This window comes from Heteronotia binoei, chromosome 14, assembly GCF_032191835.1.
Source record: "Heteronotia binoei isolate CCM8104 ecotype False Entrance Well chromosome 14, APGP_CSIRO_Hbin_v1, whole genome shotgun sequence".
In the NCBI taxonomy this organism is placed as follows: domain Eukaryota; kingdom Metazoa; phylum Chordata; class Lepidosauria; order Squamata; family Gekkonidae; genus Heteronotia; species Heteronotia binoei.
The window spans coordinates 34,808,201-34,827,352 of NC_083236.1; the positions used below are offsets into that span (position 1 = coordinate 34,808,201).

The following is a 19,152-nucleotide window of genomic DNA, read 5'->3' on the forward strand; positions in this document are numbered from 1 at the left end:
GGATGGAAGGCTGAGTCAACCTGAGCATCATTGCTGTCCTTGGGTCAGTTGCTTTTGTTCCTGTTTCATTGGGTTGTTTGGGGGATTAAGTGTGGGGTTGGGGCAAAGGAGCTATGTACATTGCCTTAAGCTCTTTAGAGAAAAAGCAGGATTTTTTTTTAAAAAAAAACCCTCCCAGATATGTATTCCAAACCTGGATTTTTTTCCCCACCAAGTATTTTACTGGTTGTTTTGGATGACTTGATCTTCCAATATGGTAGTATTTCAATGTTGAAATTCTGGAAACTGCATTGTTTTAGTTCTGTGCATCTTCATGACTCTTAAATGTGAAAAAGGGCTTTTATGCATTGTGAAGAAAAGGGTCATAAGAACATAAGATAAGCCATGTTGGATCAGGCCAATGGCCCATCCAGTCCAACACTCTGTGTCACACAGTGGCCAAAAAAATTATATATATACACACATATGTACACACTGTGGCTAATAGCCACTGATGGACCTCTGCTCCATATTTTTATCTAACCCCCTCTTGAAGCTGTCTATGCTTGTAGTCGCCACCACCTCCTGTGGCAGTGGGTCTCTTCAAAGGTCAGTTGCATTTGCAGGGCATTGTCTTTCAGCACTGGATGCCATTCCGTCTAGATCAGAACAGCCTTTATCTTACAGAATAAGAACAAGATGTAATCTCTAATTTAAAACTGCAGTCCAAAGATGTATTTTCAGAGCAAGTTCATTTATATGCAAGAGCCAAATTGATAGATTGAGTTAAATAACATTTTCTGTGTTTACAAGACCAGAACAAGGCTGTTAATGACAAGTTGTTCTGGAGGTCATTAATTCATAGGGCCACTATGAATCAGAAGTGACTTGACGGCACTTAAGTTGCACACACACACACACGTTGTTTCTATTTGATGTTATTACTGCTTTTGTATACATTATTTATTTATTTTGGTATTTTGTGTGTGTTTTCACCTGGAAGCCATGTCAACCTCTGACCCCTACTGGAGGATATTCAGAGAGGTGGCTGAATACAGCCTGCTGCAGCCTCCTGACTGGGTATTACAAGGAGGTCCCCCATACAAGTACTTGTTAGAGTTGACACTGCTTGACTTCTGAGATTGGGCTTGCCTAGGCTATCCAGGTCAGGGCTTGTATATATAATTTTAATTGTTTTTCAGTTGAAAAGACCCTTCAGTGTTTCATCCAGGCATTCTATAACAATCTCAATGGAAACAAATTTAAAGAACTTTTTAAAAAAAAACCTATGTTCACAATGGAATCTAATGAAAATCCAACATATTGACAGTAGGGAAGGTCTCTAAATTAATACTTCCCTTTTGCAAATTGTTCTGTTCGAGTTCCTTTGTTCCAATCATCTCCTGATGCAGCCAGGTGAACACCCTTCTCACTGTATTTCAAATACCAACAGGCTTTTTTCTTTTTAATACTTAAGCCTTCAAAACAACTCTGTATCACTCAACAGCTTGCTTGTGGTATGGTTGAATTAGACAAATGGATTTTAATCAGTGGCAGTGAGACTCAGCGATTTCTAATTTACAGAGTTGAACAAAAGACATTTCTGTCACTCAGCACACAAATATGGTGGCACTTTCTATGTTTGCAATAATTTAACTTAATTTTTGATTTATACCCCGCACTATCCTGCAAAGCGGGCTCAGGGCAACTTACAACAATACTGTGACACAGCAGAAGTATTCAGCCTCAGTTCCGTTTATGCACAATCATAGCTTTTTGGCATGGAGGAGAAAACATCCAGTTGGAACTGGTGGTCAGATAAAAATTAAATAACAGTGTACTGCATAACCAGTGTCTTTAAACAAAGAGGCTGATCAGCACTTGGAAAACATTGACTATAAATCTCAACCTTAATCCTGAATTAAAACAAAGCCTAAGTGGGTGGAACGGCTTGCTTTCTCTCAGATTCATCCTCTGTTCTTCATTCTCTTTCTCTTGGTATTCCTTTCTCTCCCTTCCACTGCTGTCTTTACCTTTCATAATTTTTTGTATTAATCAGAGTCCTGGTTTCAAGACACTAGCATAGCAAACTTGGTCCTGCTATCCCTAGGTACCTGTTTTCCATGAATCATAACCTTCAAGGGGGAGATATTGGAGACTGATCCTTCTTTTAAACAAATCTAAGTTGCCAGTCTTCAAGTTTCCATCTTCCTTCTCTAAAAGCTAACTCTGACTTGGCAAAGTGACATCTTGCCACTTGCACAGATGAATATCTTGAGTGCATGTACAAAAATGATAGCAAGACAACTTGCCACTTGTTGCTGCTGTGGAGCACTTGAGAAACTTTTATAAGACAGCCATGCTTCTGTTTTTTTTTTAAAAAAAATCACCTAAAGGGACATCAAACACCTTCATTCTGAGAGAGGCTGTTCCACAGTCAATAAATACCTTAGGTCTTTCCCCATATGAACCCCAGAGAGCACTGAGGTCAGCCGGGAAAAATAAAATGACTATCCCTGGGCCGAAAGAGATTAAACTTCAGAACACCCGAGCACGGGCCTTTTCAATCGCGGCCCCTGCCATATGGAATCAGCTCCCTGAGGAGGTGTGGGCCCTGCGGAACCTTGATCAGTTCCGCAGGGCCTGCAAGACCACCCTCTTCAAGTTAGCATATACGGACTGCTGAATACGGTTGTTAACAAAAGGATCCGCCAATACGGTCCTGTCTAAGGACCTGTGTCATTATGTAAACTGACAGAAACTAGCGTCGAAAATGCCATCGTCACTGTCAGATTAAGTTATAAATTTTAATTATATTGACTGGTTTTTAAATAATGTTAATTTTAAAGTTTTATATTCACTATATTGTATGTTTATGAAATGTTGTTAGCCGCCCTGAGGCAGCCTAGGCGGGGAGGGCGGGATATAAATAAAATTTTATTATTATTATTATTATAGGTGGTGGTGGAAAGTACCATCAAGTCACAGCTGACTTATGCAACCATCATTTTTTTTTAAGGCAAGAGGTGTTCAGAGGTGGTTTGTCACTGCCTGCCTCCATATCACAACCATGGTATTCCTTGGAGGTCTTCCATCCAAATACTAGCCAGGGCTGACCTGCTTAGCTTCCTAGATCTGATGAGATCAGGCTAGCCTGGGCTTTCCAGGTCAAGACAACTTACCTTATATAGGATGCAGATAAGCACTTTCAGCAATGAGTCATGGCCCACAGGGCAGGGTGGAGGGGGAACAAAGACTGCAAAGACAAGAGTGTCCCAATTGTGTAAGAATCTTCTAACACAGCACTCTTAGAAATGTTAGAGTGCATTCAAAACTAGAAATGAGTTGGATCCAGCCAACTTTTTCACCCAGTTTGCGTCCACACTATAGCCCTCACCCTCCATGGCTTTTGTCTATGCAGGTCATATGATGCCCAGGGTAATCCTTTTTGCTGGTCAAAGAGGACCCTTGTATGGTTTAGTCCAACTCATTTTCTTCAGCTCCTCCCAACAATAGAAAGCACTTTTCACATATATAGTTCCAAGTTTGGGGAAATGTGGCACTCTGGGAAAGATAGGGTTGGTCCTTTTGTCAGTTGCCTGATCCAGGGGTAATTTTGTAGAAAAAGGTGCCAGAGCTCATTAGTGTAATTCATTTGCATATGCCACACACCCCTGACATCACCAGAAGGTGTACTAAATTATATCAACCTAGCATCTACCCTAAAATGCTTCTTGAATTATAATTGCCATAATAAAACCCTACTCCCATCACACCTTTTAAATTACTTTCTCCTTTGTGGTCACAGTGGCATGATGAAGATTTCCATCTGGCTGCTTTATATGTTTTGGTTATCCCCCCCTTTTTTGGTGGGGGGGGGGTAAGAAAGAAAGAACACACAAAAATTAGAAGTTCCGAAGCTCCACTCCTGTGAACTCCTGCCCAAAATGAGGCCTGGCCTACTCAAATACTGTGAATTGATCACCTGTTATGTTACCAATACTAACTATTCTACAAAGCCCTGAATGCCGCTAGGTAGTTGGCAACTTATATCTCTCTCTTTAATGACAGTGTAATTTTTTGTCGAGGGCTGACCTTGCAACAGAGAAGCCCACCTCTGAGCCACCTCCTTTAGTGCCCTGACATCTCCAGACAGGAAGGACTGACCAGTCTTGGCTCACTTTTGTTTTTGTTGTTGACTTTGTTTTATTTGTGTTTTAATTTAAGCTTTAATGTACACCTTTAAATCTGTAATTTTAAAAATTTCTCTGCTTTAAAATTAAAAGTTAAAAAGCCAAAGGGGCAAAACGTATTGTGAATTGTTCCACATTAACAGAAAAGATACTTAACAGTGGGTTAGATTCAGTGCAAGGACTGGATGTGAGGACCTCACAAGGACTGCTGATTTTTTCTTAACATTTTACTCCCCCCACCCCACCCCTTAGCAGTCCTTTTCAACCCTGGGAAACTTTATTCTTTGCTGTCACAGGAAGAGGTGGGAACTTGGGGAGGGGTTTGCTGTGGGTTAGTCCCTTACAAGGATCCTTCCAGCCCCACAGACACTATCCTTCCTTCTTCAACCCTAGAGTAGGGAAGGGCCTTAATGGGATGCCACAACTTTGATTTTGGGGCTTGACTTGGGAGTGCCCTGCCTCAACGCAGCTACCCCCTCATTGTTCAGGCCGAGACCTGGTATATAGCTGAAAGTGAGGCATGAAGGACCTAGGTGGAGAGCACAGAAAAATAGTATTTATTTACCAAACACTATAACAAGTAAGAGAACAGTTATTTTAAAAAGTGGAGCAGAATGAATACAGGGTACACTACAACACATGGCAGAACTCACATGGAAAAGAAGCTGGCTGGAAAACAATAAAAGTTTCTTAACATAGTTCTCTTACTTGATTCTTAACTCTATACCAGTACCTGATCCAGGTTGCCATTGGCTGGCAAATCCTGGGAGTCTTTCAGGACAGAAACTCACAGAAAGGTTTTTGGTGATGTGATGATGTCATTGCCATCTGCACAACTGGAAATGATGTCACCATGTCGCTAGGTGTTCTAACATTCACTGAGACTCTGTGATAAATCATTGAGTTTCTAGTGAATGCTACTGTGACATCATTTTCTGTTACACAGCAAGAATGACATCATCATGTTGCTGACACAAACACCCATTTTGGAACCTGCAACCCCGCCCCCCTGCTTCCCACCAAAGCATGGGTCAGTGACAAGAGATGGAAGTAGTTCAGTCCCCACCTTAGAAATGGGAACCCAAAACTGATCCGATTGTTATGCCAATAAAGGTTTTGTGATGTAACTGATCTGATTCAGGTCAGACTCATCCCCACCTTGGGATGAGCTGGGATCAGCTCCCTCCAACAGCAGCCTCACTATGCCTTTGAGGAATGAAAACCCTCCTTCCCGGTGCAGGGTCTTATATGGTCTCTGACAGAGCACTGAACAGCAATTGACACCTGTTTTTGTCTCCATTTTCCAAAGTCCAGTGCTGAGGCTTGGAGGGTGACTGGAAATGCAGATCTGTCTGAGGTCTGGGTGAGGTAAAGGCTGTTTTGAGGCCTACAGGCCATTCTACCTCTTCAGAATCAGGCTTAAGATTGCAATGCTAGAGCTGCAGGACCTGCAAGGAATGGTTACTTAAGACTGCAAGGCCAGTTCTGAGGATTGGTGATCTCTGCTCCCAGCAGTCACTCCCTGTCACTGCTCAGCTGGCCAGCAGGGAGAAAATAGTACCAAAATGGGAGAACACAATCCATGAACACCAAGAATTGACATACATCACTGGGTGGCACCAGGAACACTCTAGTATTTGGGTTTAACCATAGTATATTTGTCCATATGCTACAGCATCACTAGAATCATGTCAACGTCACTTCCAGGGCACACAGGAAGTGACGCTGAAGTGTTGGTGATGCCAGTATAATGCTGGTGAGAGCTCTACCACCCAGTAAATTCCTCCACTCCCCTCCAGTTTATGGGGAGGGGCTGGAGGGAAAGGAGTGAAATATCTCCCTCCTGCTTCTTGTGTGAACAGTGCTCTGCTGACAGAATGGGAAGAAGGGCCCAATTTCACCCTCTTCCCTCTCCCTACTGCAGTGTATCTACTTGCATGGCTATTACTCAATACATGTCCTACTATTATCACAGCAATGAACTTTCCCAGGGCTAGTTGGACTGCTGGAGAAAGGTGAAAACCTGGGAAACACTCAACACCTTTTGCTGACAGATCACAGGGTCCAACTAGGGTTGCCTGAAGGACCAGATCTACACTTTTTTTTGAAGGGGGAGCAACATTAAAAAATAATGCCCCCTTATGGACCCATTCTATTTTATGGGCCCAGAGAATAGAATGGACTCCATATCCAATTTGCCCCCCCTCCAGTGGCGCCCAGGGCAAGAGCCCCCTCTGCTCCCCCCTAGATCTGGCCCTGGTTGCCTGGCAACTGGCTGGAGTCGGGAGGGGGGCAGGCACATGGGGAGGTGCCATCAGGTAAAGGGGTGACATTTCCAGGGGAGAACCAAAAGTGACATCGGCAGGCCTCGGATTCAGTGGGAGCTCACAGGAGCACAGCTGAACTTTCTGAGAGTTCCACCTCCTTTAAATAGTAGGTGCAGCTGCATAACAATCCCTGGATGAGCTCCACCACCTATTTTTCTACAAAATGACCCCTGGACATCTGTCTGCTATAGAAATCACAAGGAACTGGATGGTAAAATTCTGGTGATTCCTAGAGCTGTCTGACATCACTTCCAGGTTTTCTATGGAAGTGACATCACATCACACCATTGCCAGATACTGATTTTGCGCCTCCAGTCAGCTGCTCAAGTGGCAGTAGGAAAGAGAAGCTGGTGGTGTGGGATCCCCTGACCTCAGTGGGAACCTGGGAACTCTTAATCCAACCCATTGTTAACAATTAATCATTTGTTACAATTTTTAAGAAGAATAACAATTAAGTAGTTCGTTTTTGTAATTTGCATACATTTCAGATCTTTTGATTATCAAAGTATCTTTGGGGGGCAGGTTGGATCTAATAAAATCAATGCTTTAATAATTCATGATCCATAAGTGACTAATAAACTAACCAAATCTTTTTTGACTGGGCAAATGAATAGCCCAAAGAAAAGTGACCACTTTTTAATTATTAGTTCTTTAAAAATCTTTATTGGTTCATTTGTTTGTTTTGTTTATACCCTGCCTTTCTCCCCAATAGTGACCCAAAGTATTTTACAGTGATGTGCTTCATTGCAAAGTTATTAATCCTTCACTTAGAGAGTTTCCATGTAAACATGCAAGCTGTAATTCAGACATGCTGTCAGCGTCAGGCTATGAAAAAATTCTTCTATATACTGAGAACCGATGCTTCTTGAAAGAGCAAAAGCTACAGAAATGGGTGTAAAGAGATTTTCAGTGCTCAGAACTACCAAAACTAGATTGTCCTAAAATGAGTAAATTATGCAAAAGGAGTGAACTTTGCAAATACTGCATTTACCTCAAAGGAAATCTATTTTCTTTTTCCAGTTGTGCCATTAAGAAAAAAGTGGGTCATCTGTCATTCACATACAACTTACACTTCTGTACACCAATATAAACCTTTTGTACACAATTTTTTTTTTTTAGGGGAGGGGAGTCATCTTACAGATTGGCTCGCCATCTGTTTTTTCATCTGGACTCTTACAACTATTATTTTAGAATGTTGCTTTATTGTTATATTTATGCTGTGGCCCACCCTGAGCCTGCTTGCAGGGGAGGGCAAGATATAAATCTAAATAAATAAATTACAGCAGTCTTTGTGATGCCAGGGCCCCAGAACCACTCAGGCAGCAGGGTAGAGCAATCAGCTGGCAGCTGGAAAGCCCCCAACTGCTCAGCTAATCACTCCCCCCATCCCATGCCACCTGACTCTCCAGCAGAGTGAGGGATCAGTTGTGTGTGTGTGTGGGGGGGGGGGGGAAGTAGGATCTCCCAAGTCCCCAGGGTTGCCAGGTCCAATTCAAGACATATCTGGGAACTTTGGGGGTGGAGCCAGGAGACATTGGGGGTGGAACCAGGACCAAGGCTGTGACAAGCATAACTGAACTCCAAAATGAGTTCTGGACATCACATTGAAAGGGACCGCGCACCTTTTAAATGCCTTCCCTCCAATGGAAATAACGAAGGATAGGGGCACCTTCTTTTGGGGCTCATAGAATTGGACCTCCGGTCCAATCTTTTTGAAACTTGGAGAGTATTTTGGGTGGAGGCACTGGATGCTATGCTGCTAATTTGGTGCCTCTACTTCAAAAAATACCGTCCCCAAGTCCCAGATACCCAAAGTTCAATAATCCATTATATCCTACATAGGAATCGGTTTTCAAAGGGAATAATGGAGTGCTCAGCAGACATCACCCCCCCACACACACTTTCTGATGACCCTGAAGCAGGGGGAGGGCCTCCAAATTGGGGGATCCCCTGCCCCTTCCTGTGGATTGGCAACCCTACAAGTCCCAGTGGGGGCCCAGGGCAGCAGCTCCAGATACACTGTTGCTAAGACCAACGTTGTTTAGAACCAGAGTCATCTTCTGGGGTAAACAGAAAAATGCTTGATTTGTAGATGAAGGATGCCAGGCCAGGCTTTCCAAACAACAAAAGTTCATTTTGTTTTCAAGACATGTGGCACACAGCTGTTGGTGCTGTGAATCAACAATTTAACAAACAACATAACAGGGGTTTCAGCACTGAAGGCAGACCAACTTCAGAAGGCCCTTGGCAGCAATTTGAAGAAACATTGCTCAGATTTCAGAGGTATCCTTTCCCACTCACCCCCAACCTTCCCTTTTGCTTATCTCTACAAACTGACCCATTTCAATATTTGGAGACAGTTTTTCATTAGTCATACCCTTCACAGTTGTCTGTAAACATTTACGTCTTAGTTTCCTAATGTAGCTTCTCAGGTGACTTCTCTTACATGCTCCATCAGAATGCTTTTAAGCTACTTCTGGGACAGATGTGCACAGCTTCTTTACCAGGACTAATGATGGTGAATGGATGGCTTACATGACCACAATCAACACAAAGAGCTGTCCTGGTAAGTCCACTTTTCCTATACAATTTGGTTTCTGTGTGTGGCCTTTCTCCATTTGTTCCTCCTGATAAACCTTTCTCATTCCAGTTCTTGTTCACACATTAGTTGTTGAGTGAGTGGTAGAAAAGTTCTCCATGCGAATCCTTACCAGCTTCTTTGCAGGGGCTGGCTGAAGGAGGAGCTTGCATGAAAAGACTTGCCGGCAGGCTTTGCGGAAATTCTCAGACAAGAAAGCATAGATGATAGGGTTGATGCAAGAGTTCCCGTAGGCTAAGCAGTGGGAGATTATTCGAAAGGTGAAGGAGATATTGTTCAATGGGAAATCTCCAAATTCTGCCCACATGGTGATGATGTGGTGTGGTAGCCAGGAGATCAGGAATACAGCAACCACAAGTAGCACAGTTTGTGCAGTCTGGAGAGAAATACACACACAAAGATGTTAAAATGGTTTGTCCAAAATGTGGCCCCATTGACTATTACATAAGGTTGGCTCTAAATTTAATCTGAAATGGAAGCTCTTTTCATATTAGTTCTAAACCAGATGTTATTTATTATTAGCCTAATTTTGAGTAAAGTGATACAGAGATGGGGGTTTCATACAATGAATTTCCTCCTGTAAATGAACTGCCTCTGAAGCACTATGGTCAATTTAAACAGTGCTGCTTTCCCCGTGCACTGTTTTTTGGCATACAGTCTTCCTTTGACTTTAAAAAAAATTCTAAAGTGAATGCTATAGCACTAAGCCAGTATAGTATTGAAGTGCTATAGCAGTGCCACTAACATGAATTGACTCAATCCCTTATCACCAGGGCTTTTTTTGAGCAGGAACGCACAGGAACATAGCTCTGGCTAGCTTGGCATCAGGGTGTGTGGCTTAATATGCAAATGAGTTCCTGCTGGGATTTTTCTACAAAAAGCCCTTTGTGGAATGATGGTGACAGAGGGTGTGGCTTAATATGCAAATGTGTTCCTGCTGGGCTTTTTCTACAAAAAAAAGCCCTGCTTATCACTATCTGTACTGTAATGATAATTTTTTAGCAAAGGATTGCCAGCCCATCTCACAACAGAAGCAAGGAATTTTTAACAAATGGCTGTTAGGAAATCCCGGAAGTTACATCACAGCTCTCTAGGAATTGCCAAAAACTCTTCAGTTTTACCAGTCCTTTCTCAGAATAGCCAGAAATTCCTAATAAGGCATGATGTAATTTCTGAATTTTCCTGACACTGTGACTAATGCCCCTCCCCATATCCCCGCCCCCTGCCTTCTGCTGGTTGCCAGGCTGCAGCAAATATGTATATAGTCTCTTAAGTATGTAATTATTTGGATTGTCTGTGTTCCAAGCACTTTGTAAGCAATCACTAGTCTTGCTTAAATGTATACTTCATTTCTCTCCTTTGATTTATTAATTCAACAAACACCTAAGCTGCATATAATAAACACTCTATACAAAATGGGTTGGATTTAATGCCTTCCTTCCTTCACCTTGGATCCAATTATTTTGTTCCTCTAGGGGTAAAACTAGACAATACGGACATTCCCAGGGACAACCCACCATTTTAAAGCAGTAAATTCTCACTTGTGAACTCCTCTTAACTTTGCTGCAGGGCCCCGTTCTGGATCCTGCCCCAGCCTGAGCCATTTTTCTGTCAAAACTGCAATGGGAGGCATATTTGCCCCTCCAACTCCACTCATGCAAACTGGTCTCAATCAGGATTGTCTTTCTCTCTGCCCTGCACCCTGGGGCTGCCTATGTCTCTTTAACTCTTTTGGTGCTCCCTCAACTCTGGTGCCCTAGGTGATAACCAGGATTACCTAGTGGATAGGCCAGCCCTGATATTCTGGATGTAGGCCTCAGCAAAAGTGAAATGTGTACTAAATTCTCTCCTACCTAGGCTTGTCAGCCCCCGAGTCCCAGCAGGGATCCCTTAGTTTTTCAGTCTCCTCCTCCTGCCAGCCAGGTGGCTGGCAGGGGGAAGCCCTACCCCAACAGCCACCATGTGCCTTGAAATATTGGAAGGCTTAGAAGAAGCTTGGAAACTGCTTGCTTTTTTGAAGGTGTGTGTGCCTTTAAATCTCAGCAAAAGGAAGCTGTGCAAGCAGGGTGAGCAGGCAGTCCCATGGTGGCTCTACTGGGTGAGTGTGTGAAGCGTGTGAAAAAGGAAGAGAAGCCAGCACAGTCCTCTGGAGGAAAACTCCACCCCCTGGCTGCTCTCCATTTTCCTGTTAGTCTGAAGAAGCTGGTTAAAATACAGCAGATGATAACATTCAGCAAATCCTATGAGTAAATTGGCCCAGTGAGATCACAAAAGTGTGTGCTTGGTAACTGTGTTTATTTTGGCTGCTGGGTGCATGTTCATTTTCATTTAGTGGAAGTGCAGCCAGCTGCTGGGGGATGAGGGAATGAAGACTGTATTCGGGGGAACTCACTGCTGTATTTTTTATTTTATTTTAGGGAATAGGAAAATCTGGCTCCACCCCCAAAGTCCCCAGATATGTTCTGAGTTGGACCTGGCAACCCTACTCCTGCCAGCAAGTAAGCTGTTTTCAGTGCCGGCATAAATACTGGCTAACAATGCCATTAAAATAAAATTAGCTTTATCTTTTTTTCCATAATTTCTGGGCAGCTGTAAATTGCTGGAGGAGGAGTACGAACTCTATTGTGTAGGTAGTTGGCTTGCAAGACCCACCATCCCAGGGGCAGTGCTGAGTCACAATACAGTAAACATACAGCTTGATTATACAAAATACTTTCCTCTCTCAAGGGCTCTTTGCTTTACTAATCTGGCATTTATTGGATCTTTGATGGCCAATAACTGCTCTAAGCCTGCCCTGTTTGTGTCTTACTCAGTTGAATGCTGTGTTAAATGAAATCAACACACCGCGAGGGGGTGAATAAATCCCTTATTTTTAGTGCCTTCTTAGGACTGCCAAAACAGGAGTAGAGTAAACAAGCACCAACCTTGTTGAGATTGTGGGCATTTCTGAAATGTTGAGAATAGGGTTGCCAAGTCCAATTAAAGAAAAATCTGGGGACTTTGGGGGCGGAGCCAGGAGACTTTGGGGGCGGAGCTGGGAGACTTTGGGGGTGGAGCCAGGAACAAGGGTGTGACAAGCATAATCAAACTCCAAGGGAGTTCTGGCCATCACATTTAAAGGGACAGCACACCATTTTAAATGCCTTTCTTCCATAGGAAATAATTAAGGATAGGGGCACCATCTTTTGGGGTTCATAGAATTGGACCCTCTGGTCCAATCGTTTTGAAACTTGGGGGGTATTTTGGGGAGAGGCACTAGATGCTATACTAAAAATTTGGTGCCTCTACCTCAAAAAATAGCCCCCCCAGAGCCCTCAATACCCACGGATCAATTCCCTATTATTCCCTATGGGAATCGTTCTCCATAGGGAATAATAGAGTGCCCAGTAGACATTTCCCTTCCCCCCATGCTTTCTAAAGTGAGGGGGGGAGGGCCTCCAAACCAGGGAATCCCCTGCCCCTCCCTCTCTCTCACACACAAATACTTACTAGATCTTCCTGCAGAACTTTGCTTGCTGTGAAAACGAAAGCAAAAGAAAGGGAGGGGCCGTTCTCCATGGAAACTGTTACTGACACTTTCCAATGAAGCCCTTCCTGTTTCCTACGCAGCCTTAAAGGGGCACACATTTTACAAACGGATCAGGAGCTCTACAACTACATGATGCCTACACGCATGTTCTTCCCCCTTCCCCCTGCTTCCGGATTTTTGGAGAGCAGGGGAGGGGGCTGCAATTCCAGGGGTCGCTCGCCAGGGCGGGGGGGTTGGGAAGCCTAGTTGAGAACAGGATATGTGTAACACAAAACAGGCTTACCAGTTGCTCAATATGGCAGGCAATCTCCTGGCCCTAGCTCTCAGTCCCTCCCACTGCTCTTTGCTTCAGTGGGAGCAAAAAGGGTGAGGGACTACATTGTGTAACACTATGACACCATGTCCAGTTTTACTTGAAAGTGACATCACGATACCCTAGGAATTCCCCAAATCTCAATGGCTTTTGTCACAGAGATCAGAGAATTCCTAGAGCATTGCAATGTCACTTCCAGGTACAACCAGAAATGTCATCGTGATGTCGCACTACATTGCTACACCCCCCATTTTTGCTGCTGCAGAAATGAAGAGGCTGGATGGCAACTGTTGTTGCCATGAGGCAGTATGACCTAGCTGGGGTGAAAGGAGCCACAAAATGGCTGCCATGGGGGGTGGGGGTGGTTGCATTGACTGTTTGGGGGCTGGGACCAGTCACAAAATTCTAGGAGGCAGTGTTGCCAGGTCCAAACATTATGCCAAAAGGGGGATTGGGGGGCATTCCTGGAGTGGGTGGGGACATCATGCACTATACACATGTCACCCAGAAGTGATATGGGCACTCAATGATACCAGGGTTAATGCTTTAGTTTCAGGGCAAAATTGAATGTTAAAATCACCTTCATACCATAGAGTTTTGCCCCCAAAACAGAGCATCACTCCCCAGTGTCACCAACCGCCTTACATTACTGCCAGATGACATCAGCATGTAATGTATGACATCACTGTTTTGGGGTGGCAGAATTTCCTTCCACCCACCAGTTGGCTGCTGGTAGGCAGAAGCCTGTGAAAGCAAGGGATCCCCTGCCCCCACCTGGGAAATGCTAACCCTCTGCTGGAGACAGGTGCGTACTCCCTGCAGGCCCAAAGGTGATACCTCCTGGGCTGTTTCTGAAGAACCTACTCCAGTGGAGGACTGGCTGTTTGCTGTAGGGAAGAAGGAAGTGGATTCCAGGAAACCTAGCAGAGGGTGCTACACTGGAGATGGTGACCTAGCAAGCCCCAACAGAAGATACAAGCAGACAGTTGAATTTAGTAGGTCACCAGATGTATGGGATTGGACTAGTCCGTGGTATTGGAACAGATGTCACACTTCCCTTGTACAGAGCCAACGCGTCCATTAGGCAGCATGAGGTGGCTGCCTGGAGTGTGGCTTTGGGGGGAGGGCGCCAGTTTCGGTGCTCCCACCCACCTCCACATCCTCAGCAAGGGACGCAGCAAGCTCAGTGGCTACCACGGGGCTTCCGGCCTCAGCATGCATGCACGCCACTCACTCACTGTAGCTCTGTCCCTTGTGTCTGTGCTTCCAAGCACAGGTGTGAGGAGCAGAGTGAAGGCATGCGTGTGTGCATGCACGCTGATGGCAGAAGCCCCACTGCCACCAAGCTCACCCTTGCCAAGGAAGCGAGGGCGGGCAAGGGGCGCCTGGCCTGGGTCGCCAGCCTTGCACCAACTCCCCAGTGCCAGCGCTGCCCTTGCATAGGCTTGAATGGACAACATTTTGCAGTGTTCCATTTTTAAAAAGAATTAGAGAGAGAGGTTGGTCCATGGTCACCTAGCAAGCTTCAATGGCAGAGTCATGTATGGTTGCCAGCCTCCAGGTGGGTAACCACAGAAATAAACACAGTGTACAACTTACTTATATTAGTGTGTATTGTGAGAATAATAATATAATACACCAATATAAGTGAGTTGTACATGGCTTATATTTCTGTAACTGCTCAAACTTACACCATTGTTTCTTGTTTTGTTGCCAAGCCTCCAGGTGGGGCCTGGAGATCTGCTTTTACAACTGACCTCCAGTTGGCAGAGATCAGCTCTCCTGGAGAAAATGGCTACTTTGAAGGGTGGGATCTATGACATTGCACCATGCCGAGGCCCCTCCCCTCCCCAAACCTCACCCTCTCCCAGCTCCACCCCCAAAGTCTCCAGGTATTTTCTAACACTGACTTGGCAACCCTAGCAGAGTCGGAGATCTGGACCTGGGTCTCCCAGATCATAGACCAGCACTTTAACCACTACTCCACATACATTCTCACTTGGTAACTGAACAGATATGACAACAGTACCATACATCTCCAGCACTACAGACAGGGGAAAAAGCCAGAAAAGGTGCTCATGGGATATCCTACCATCCAACATTTTGCAGAGGAAAACAAGACCACTGCTTTGGATACTCCTATGTTGCCATGATGGATCAATGCCTTCCCAGTATGACGCATTACTGAATGCTCTCTGCCGCATGCTGCAAGCACTTATTCATTTACTGTGCCTGTCCTGCAACAATTTAAAAGCAAACAGCGTGGAGAAAGGCACATCAGCGGGGGGAACCATAATTCTCCCATAATATGTAATCAGCAGTTCAAAATGAACTTCTCAAGCTGCGCCACAGAAAATAGCAGACTGTGCATGGCATGATGCCTCAGTGTTTGTGCATGTGCATTTAAACTAAGCTCAGTAGAGGAAATATGGCATCTTCACCCCCTTTTCACAAGATTAAGTTTTGGGGAGCTGGAGGAAGAAGATCTAACTCCCCACAAACTTTAGTGTTGGCTCAAGGCTAAATGTTCCACCCGAGGAACAAAACTTTCCTGCCTCTGCTTTCCCACTGTGGCTCAGTGATCTCCACAGAATGATGTTCCTGGGCATAGAGGACCATGAGGAATGACGTCCGGGAGGAGTCTGTTGTGGGGGGAGAAGATATAGGAGATTCTAAGCCGCTCTAAATCTCTGATTCAGAGAGAAGGCAGGGTATAAATCTGCAGTCTTCTTCTTCTATTCTGGCAAAATAAAAGTCCAGTGGGACCTTAAAGACTAACAACATTTATTTCAATATGAGTGTTCGTGAGTCAGAGTTCATTTCCTCAGATATGAACATATGAACATATGAAGCTGCCTTATACCGAATCAGACCTTTGGTCCATCAAAGTCAGTATTGTCTTCTCAGACTGGCAGCGGCTCTCCAGGGTCTCAAGCTGAGGTTTTTCACACCTGTTTGCCTGGACCCTTTTTTGGAGATGCCGGGGATTGAACCTGGGACCTTCTGCTTCCTAAGCAGATGCTCTACCACTGAGCCACTGTCCCTCCCAAGAACCCAAGATGTCTACCAAGAACTGGTAAAACACTTTCAAATTTATCTTCACAGCTGGGTTGCCAACTGATTTTTTGTTGAGGCTCCTGGGTCTTTATCATCTGGGTCTTTATTATCATCATCTCTTGGAAATTCAACAGGCAAAGTTTCCCTCACATTACGTTCATATGCTGAATTCCTGTTCATCATGCAACATTTCATGGCACAGGAGCCATGTCAGAAAAAAAGTTGGCAGCTGTGTTTCATAGCCCTTAGAGTAGAGCCACTTTAACAAAAAAAATGAAGGGAAAGTTTGTCAGGATGTGGCATTTGGTGCTTAGGAAATTCTACCTTTGAGCTGTATAAATACAGTCCTAAATGTTGCACTGTTAGGGAGGAAGAGGGTAAAGTAACCTGCAGCTAGACAAGTTAACAACAGACGAATAATCCCTCAAAAAATTGGCTCCATGTTCGCAACTGCTGGATGCAAAGTGTGCCAGAGCGGTGGGTGTTCGAGCATCCCTAATCTAAATTAGAAAGCTGCTGTGTGTTGAGTATAGATAGAGGAGTACAGTGCTTTGCCCTGGTGATAGTGGTGGATTCAAGTGGAACTGGATTTTTTTTGGTGGAAAAAAACTCATCATCCTGGCCCCTGAGTATCTGTTGGGCAATCCATCCTATTGCGCTCTCCTGCTGAGCAACTGGCTATCATTTGCATTGGCCTCTCTTCTCACTGGCTGCTCTTGAATGCCCACAATTACAAACTGGGTCTAAATTCGATCCATCATTTAGACAGCACTGCAGACGTGTGGGACCTCACATTGGTAAAGTGCTGTAGTTGGAAAAACACCCTAATTACGTTGCTTTGGTTACTTCCTGCAAATCCAGGCATCGTGTCCTGAATGCACACTGTGTGGCTCTGAGAACATGTCATTTGGGTTTGAGAAGATGGCCTACAGTACACATCTGAGAATTGTTGCAGTCATTCTGAAAAATAATTGCTTAAAACTGCTTTCGCAGAAACAAAAATAGGCAGGGGGATGAGCCACAAATGGACAAAAGGCATCTGCTGCTACTAGCATTTGAAAGCTCAAAAGTCCCAGAGAGCAAAATTACACATTAGTTTGGCAAATATGTGATTCTAAGCTAGCATTTGCCAATGTAACACTAATGCAGGTGTGGAAGGGATGTTTATCAGGGAGATTCAAGGGGAGGAGAGGGGTCCTTAACCTCTCCTGAACCTGTTGGTTCTCCCCCACAAATGCCCCCCTCAATTTGTCTGTGATGATTCTCAGAGGTATCTTTTTCTAATACCACCCTTCTAGGGAGAATGGTCATTTACCATACCAGGAGAAGAATGCTCATCTCAGACACCTGCAATGCAGCCAATAAGGAGGAGAGCAGCAATGCAGCCGGTGAGAAGTGCAGCAACACCTAGCTTTATTCCACTGGCCCACTCCTGCAGGGGTGTCAAACATGCAGTTTGGAGGCCGAATCAGGCCCCGGAAAGCTCTTACCAGGCCCCCGAGCAATTGGCTGTCATCTGCTTCCTTCTCCCTCTCTCTTGCTTCCTTCTGCATCACAGCTTGCTTTGCAAGGCTTGCTCAATCACACAGCAGCTACATAGCAAAACCTCTATTTTCTCCATTGACTGAGCCTTCTTCCTTGGGGAGGAATAGCTTGCTTTGCCAGGCTCTCTCAATTGCACAGCAGAGCTACTGAGCCAGGCCGCTCTTCCTTCTATTGGCTGAGGCTCCCCCCAGTCCCCCGGGAAAGGAAGAAAGGAGCCAGAGCTTCCTTTGCCCTGTTCCCTGGTTCCCATGGGAGAAATACAAAGAAAGCATCTTTAAGACCACAGTGCTAACATTTTAAGCACGTTTAAAGTTTTTCAAAACATATATTTGTGTTTATCTGTGTTCTTTATAAACTTTACATCTCTGCTACCTAATCTTAAATAAGTACACAGATGGCTTGGCCTGACATGGCTCGGCCCAACCCGACATGGCCTGGCCCAACAAGGTCTCATTTATGTCAGATCTGGCCCTCATAACAAATGAGTTCGACACCCCAGCCATAGAGCAACCCTTTTGTCACTTCCAGATTTAAAAAAAAAACAAAACTAAAAGCAGGCCTTATTTTGGGCAGGAGCTCACAGGAGCAGAGCTCTGGAACCTTTAAAATTTGAGTTCTTTCTTTCTTAACTCCCCACCCCCCCCCCCTGCAAAAAAACCCCACTTGCTTCTGGGCTCCATTGTTCAAACACCCTGTGAGAATTTTGATGAACTCTAAGATTTGACAAAATTTCTAACCAAAATATATAAAGCAGCCAGATGGAAATCATCTTGCCACTGTGGCTACATAGGAGAAAGTAATTTTAAAAGTATGATGGGAGTAAGGTTTTATGATGACACAATTATAATTCAATAAACATTTTAAGGTAGATGCTGAGCTGATATAATTTGGTACACCTTGCGGTGATGTCAGGGGTGTCTGGCATATGCAAATATTATGCAAATGAGTTAGCTAATGAGCTCTGGCACCTCTTTTTCTATGAAATGACCCCTGACTAAAAGTAACAGCCAGCATCATTCCCCCTCTCAGTTTCCCCACCCACAACCCTCCCGCTGCACGGCAACCATAATTCAGAGGTTCCTCTCTTTTTGGTCTCTGAAAGACCAGAGCATCACTTTGTGGGTCTCTTTCCTTTCCTGATCCTGAGAAGTATGGACTGAAAGGGGCTTAATATGGTTCACAGAGATCAGATAGATCACATTAAAAATGAACAAAGGAAAGGTCCCCTGTGCAAGCACCAGTCGTTTCCGAATCTGGGGTGACGTTGCTTTCACAACGTTGTCATGGCAGACTTTTTTACAAGGTGGTTTGCCATTGCCTTCCCCAGTCATCTACACTCCCCCCCCCCCACCAGCAAGCTGGGTACTCATTTTACCGACCTCTGAAGGATGGGAGGCTGAGTCAACCTTGAGCCGGCTACCTGAAAACCCAGCTTCCACTGGGGATAACCACATATCCTCTACCCAGCACAGACTTATCTCCTAAGAGGGATGTTGTTGACAATATCCTGGGATGCATGAAGGCCACTCTTTCTGCCCTAGACCCTTGCCCATCCTGGCTGCTAAAATCATATAAGGACCACATCAACAAATCCTTAGCATCAACTACAA

General features: G+C 44.6%; 1 protein-coding gene across 1 annotated transcript in view; it reads right to left on the reverse strand.

Moving 5' to 3' along the window:
• Positions 1–8,612: 8,612 nt before the first annotated feature.
• The window catches only part of LOC132582197 (galanin receptor type 1-like), a 43,033-nt gene continuing 32,493 nt past the window's right edge, over positions 8,613–19,152 (reverse strand). Inside the window, exon 3 of the mRNA XM_060253707.1 lies at positions 8,613–9,474. Within this exon, the coding sequence (XP_060109690.1) occupies positions 9,157–9,474 (318 nt within the window). The 3' untranslated portion in view covers positions 8,613–9,156. The remainder of the gene's footprint in view (positions 9,475–19,152) is intronic.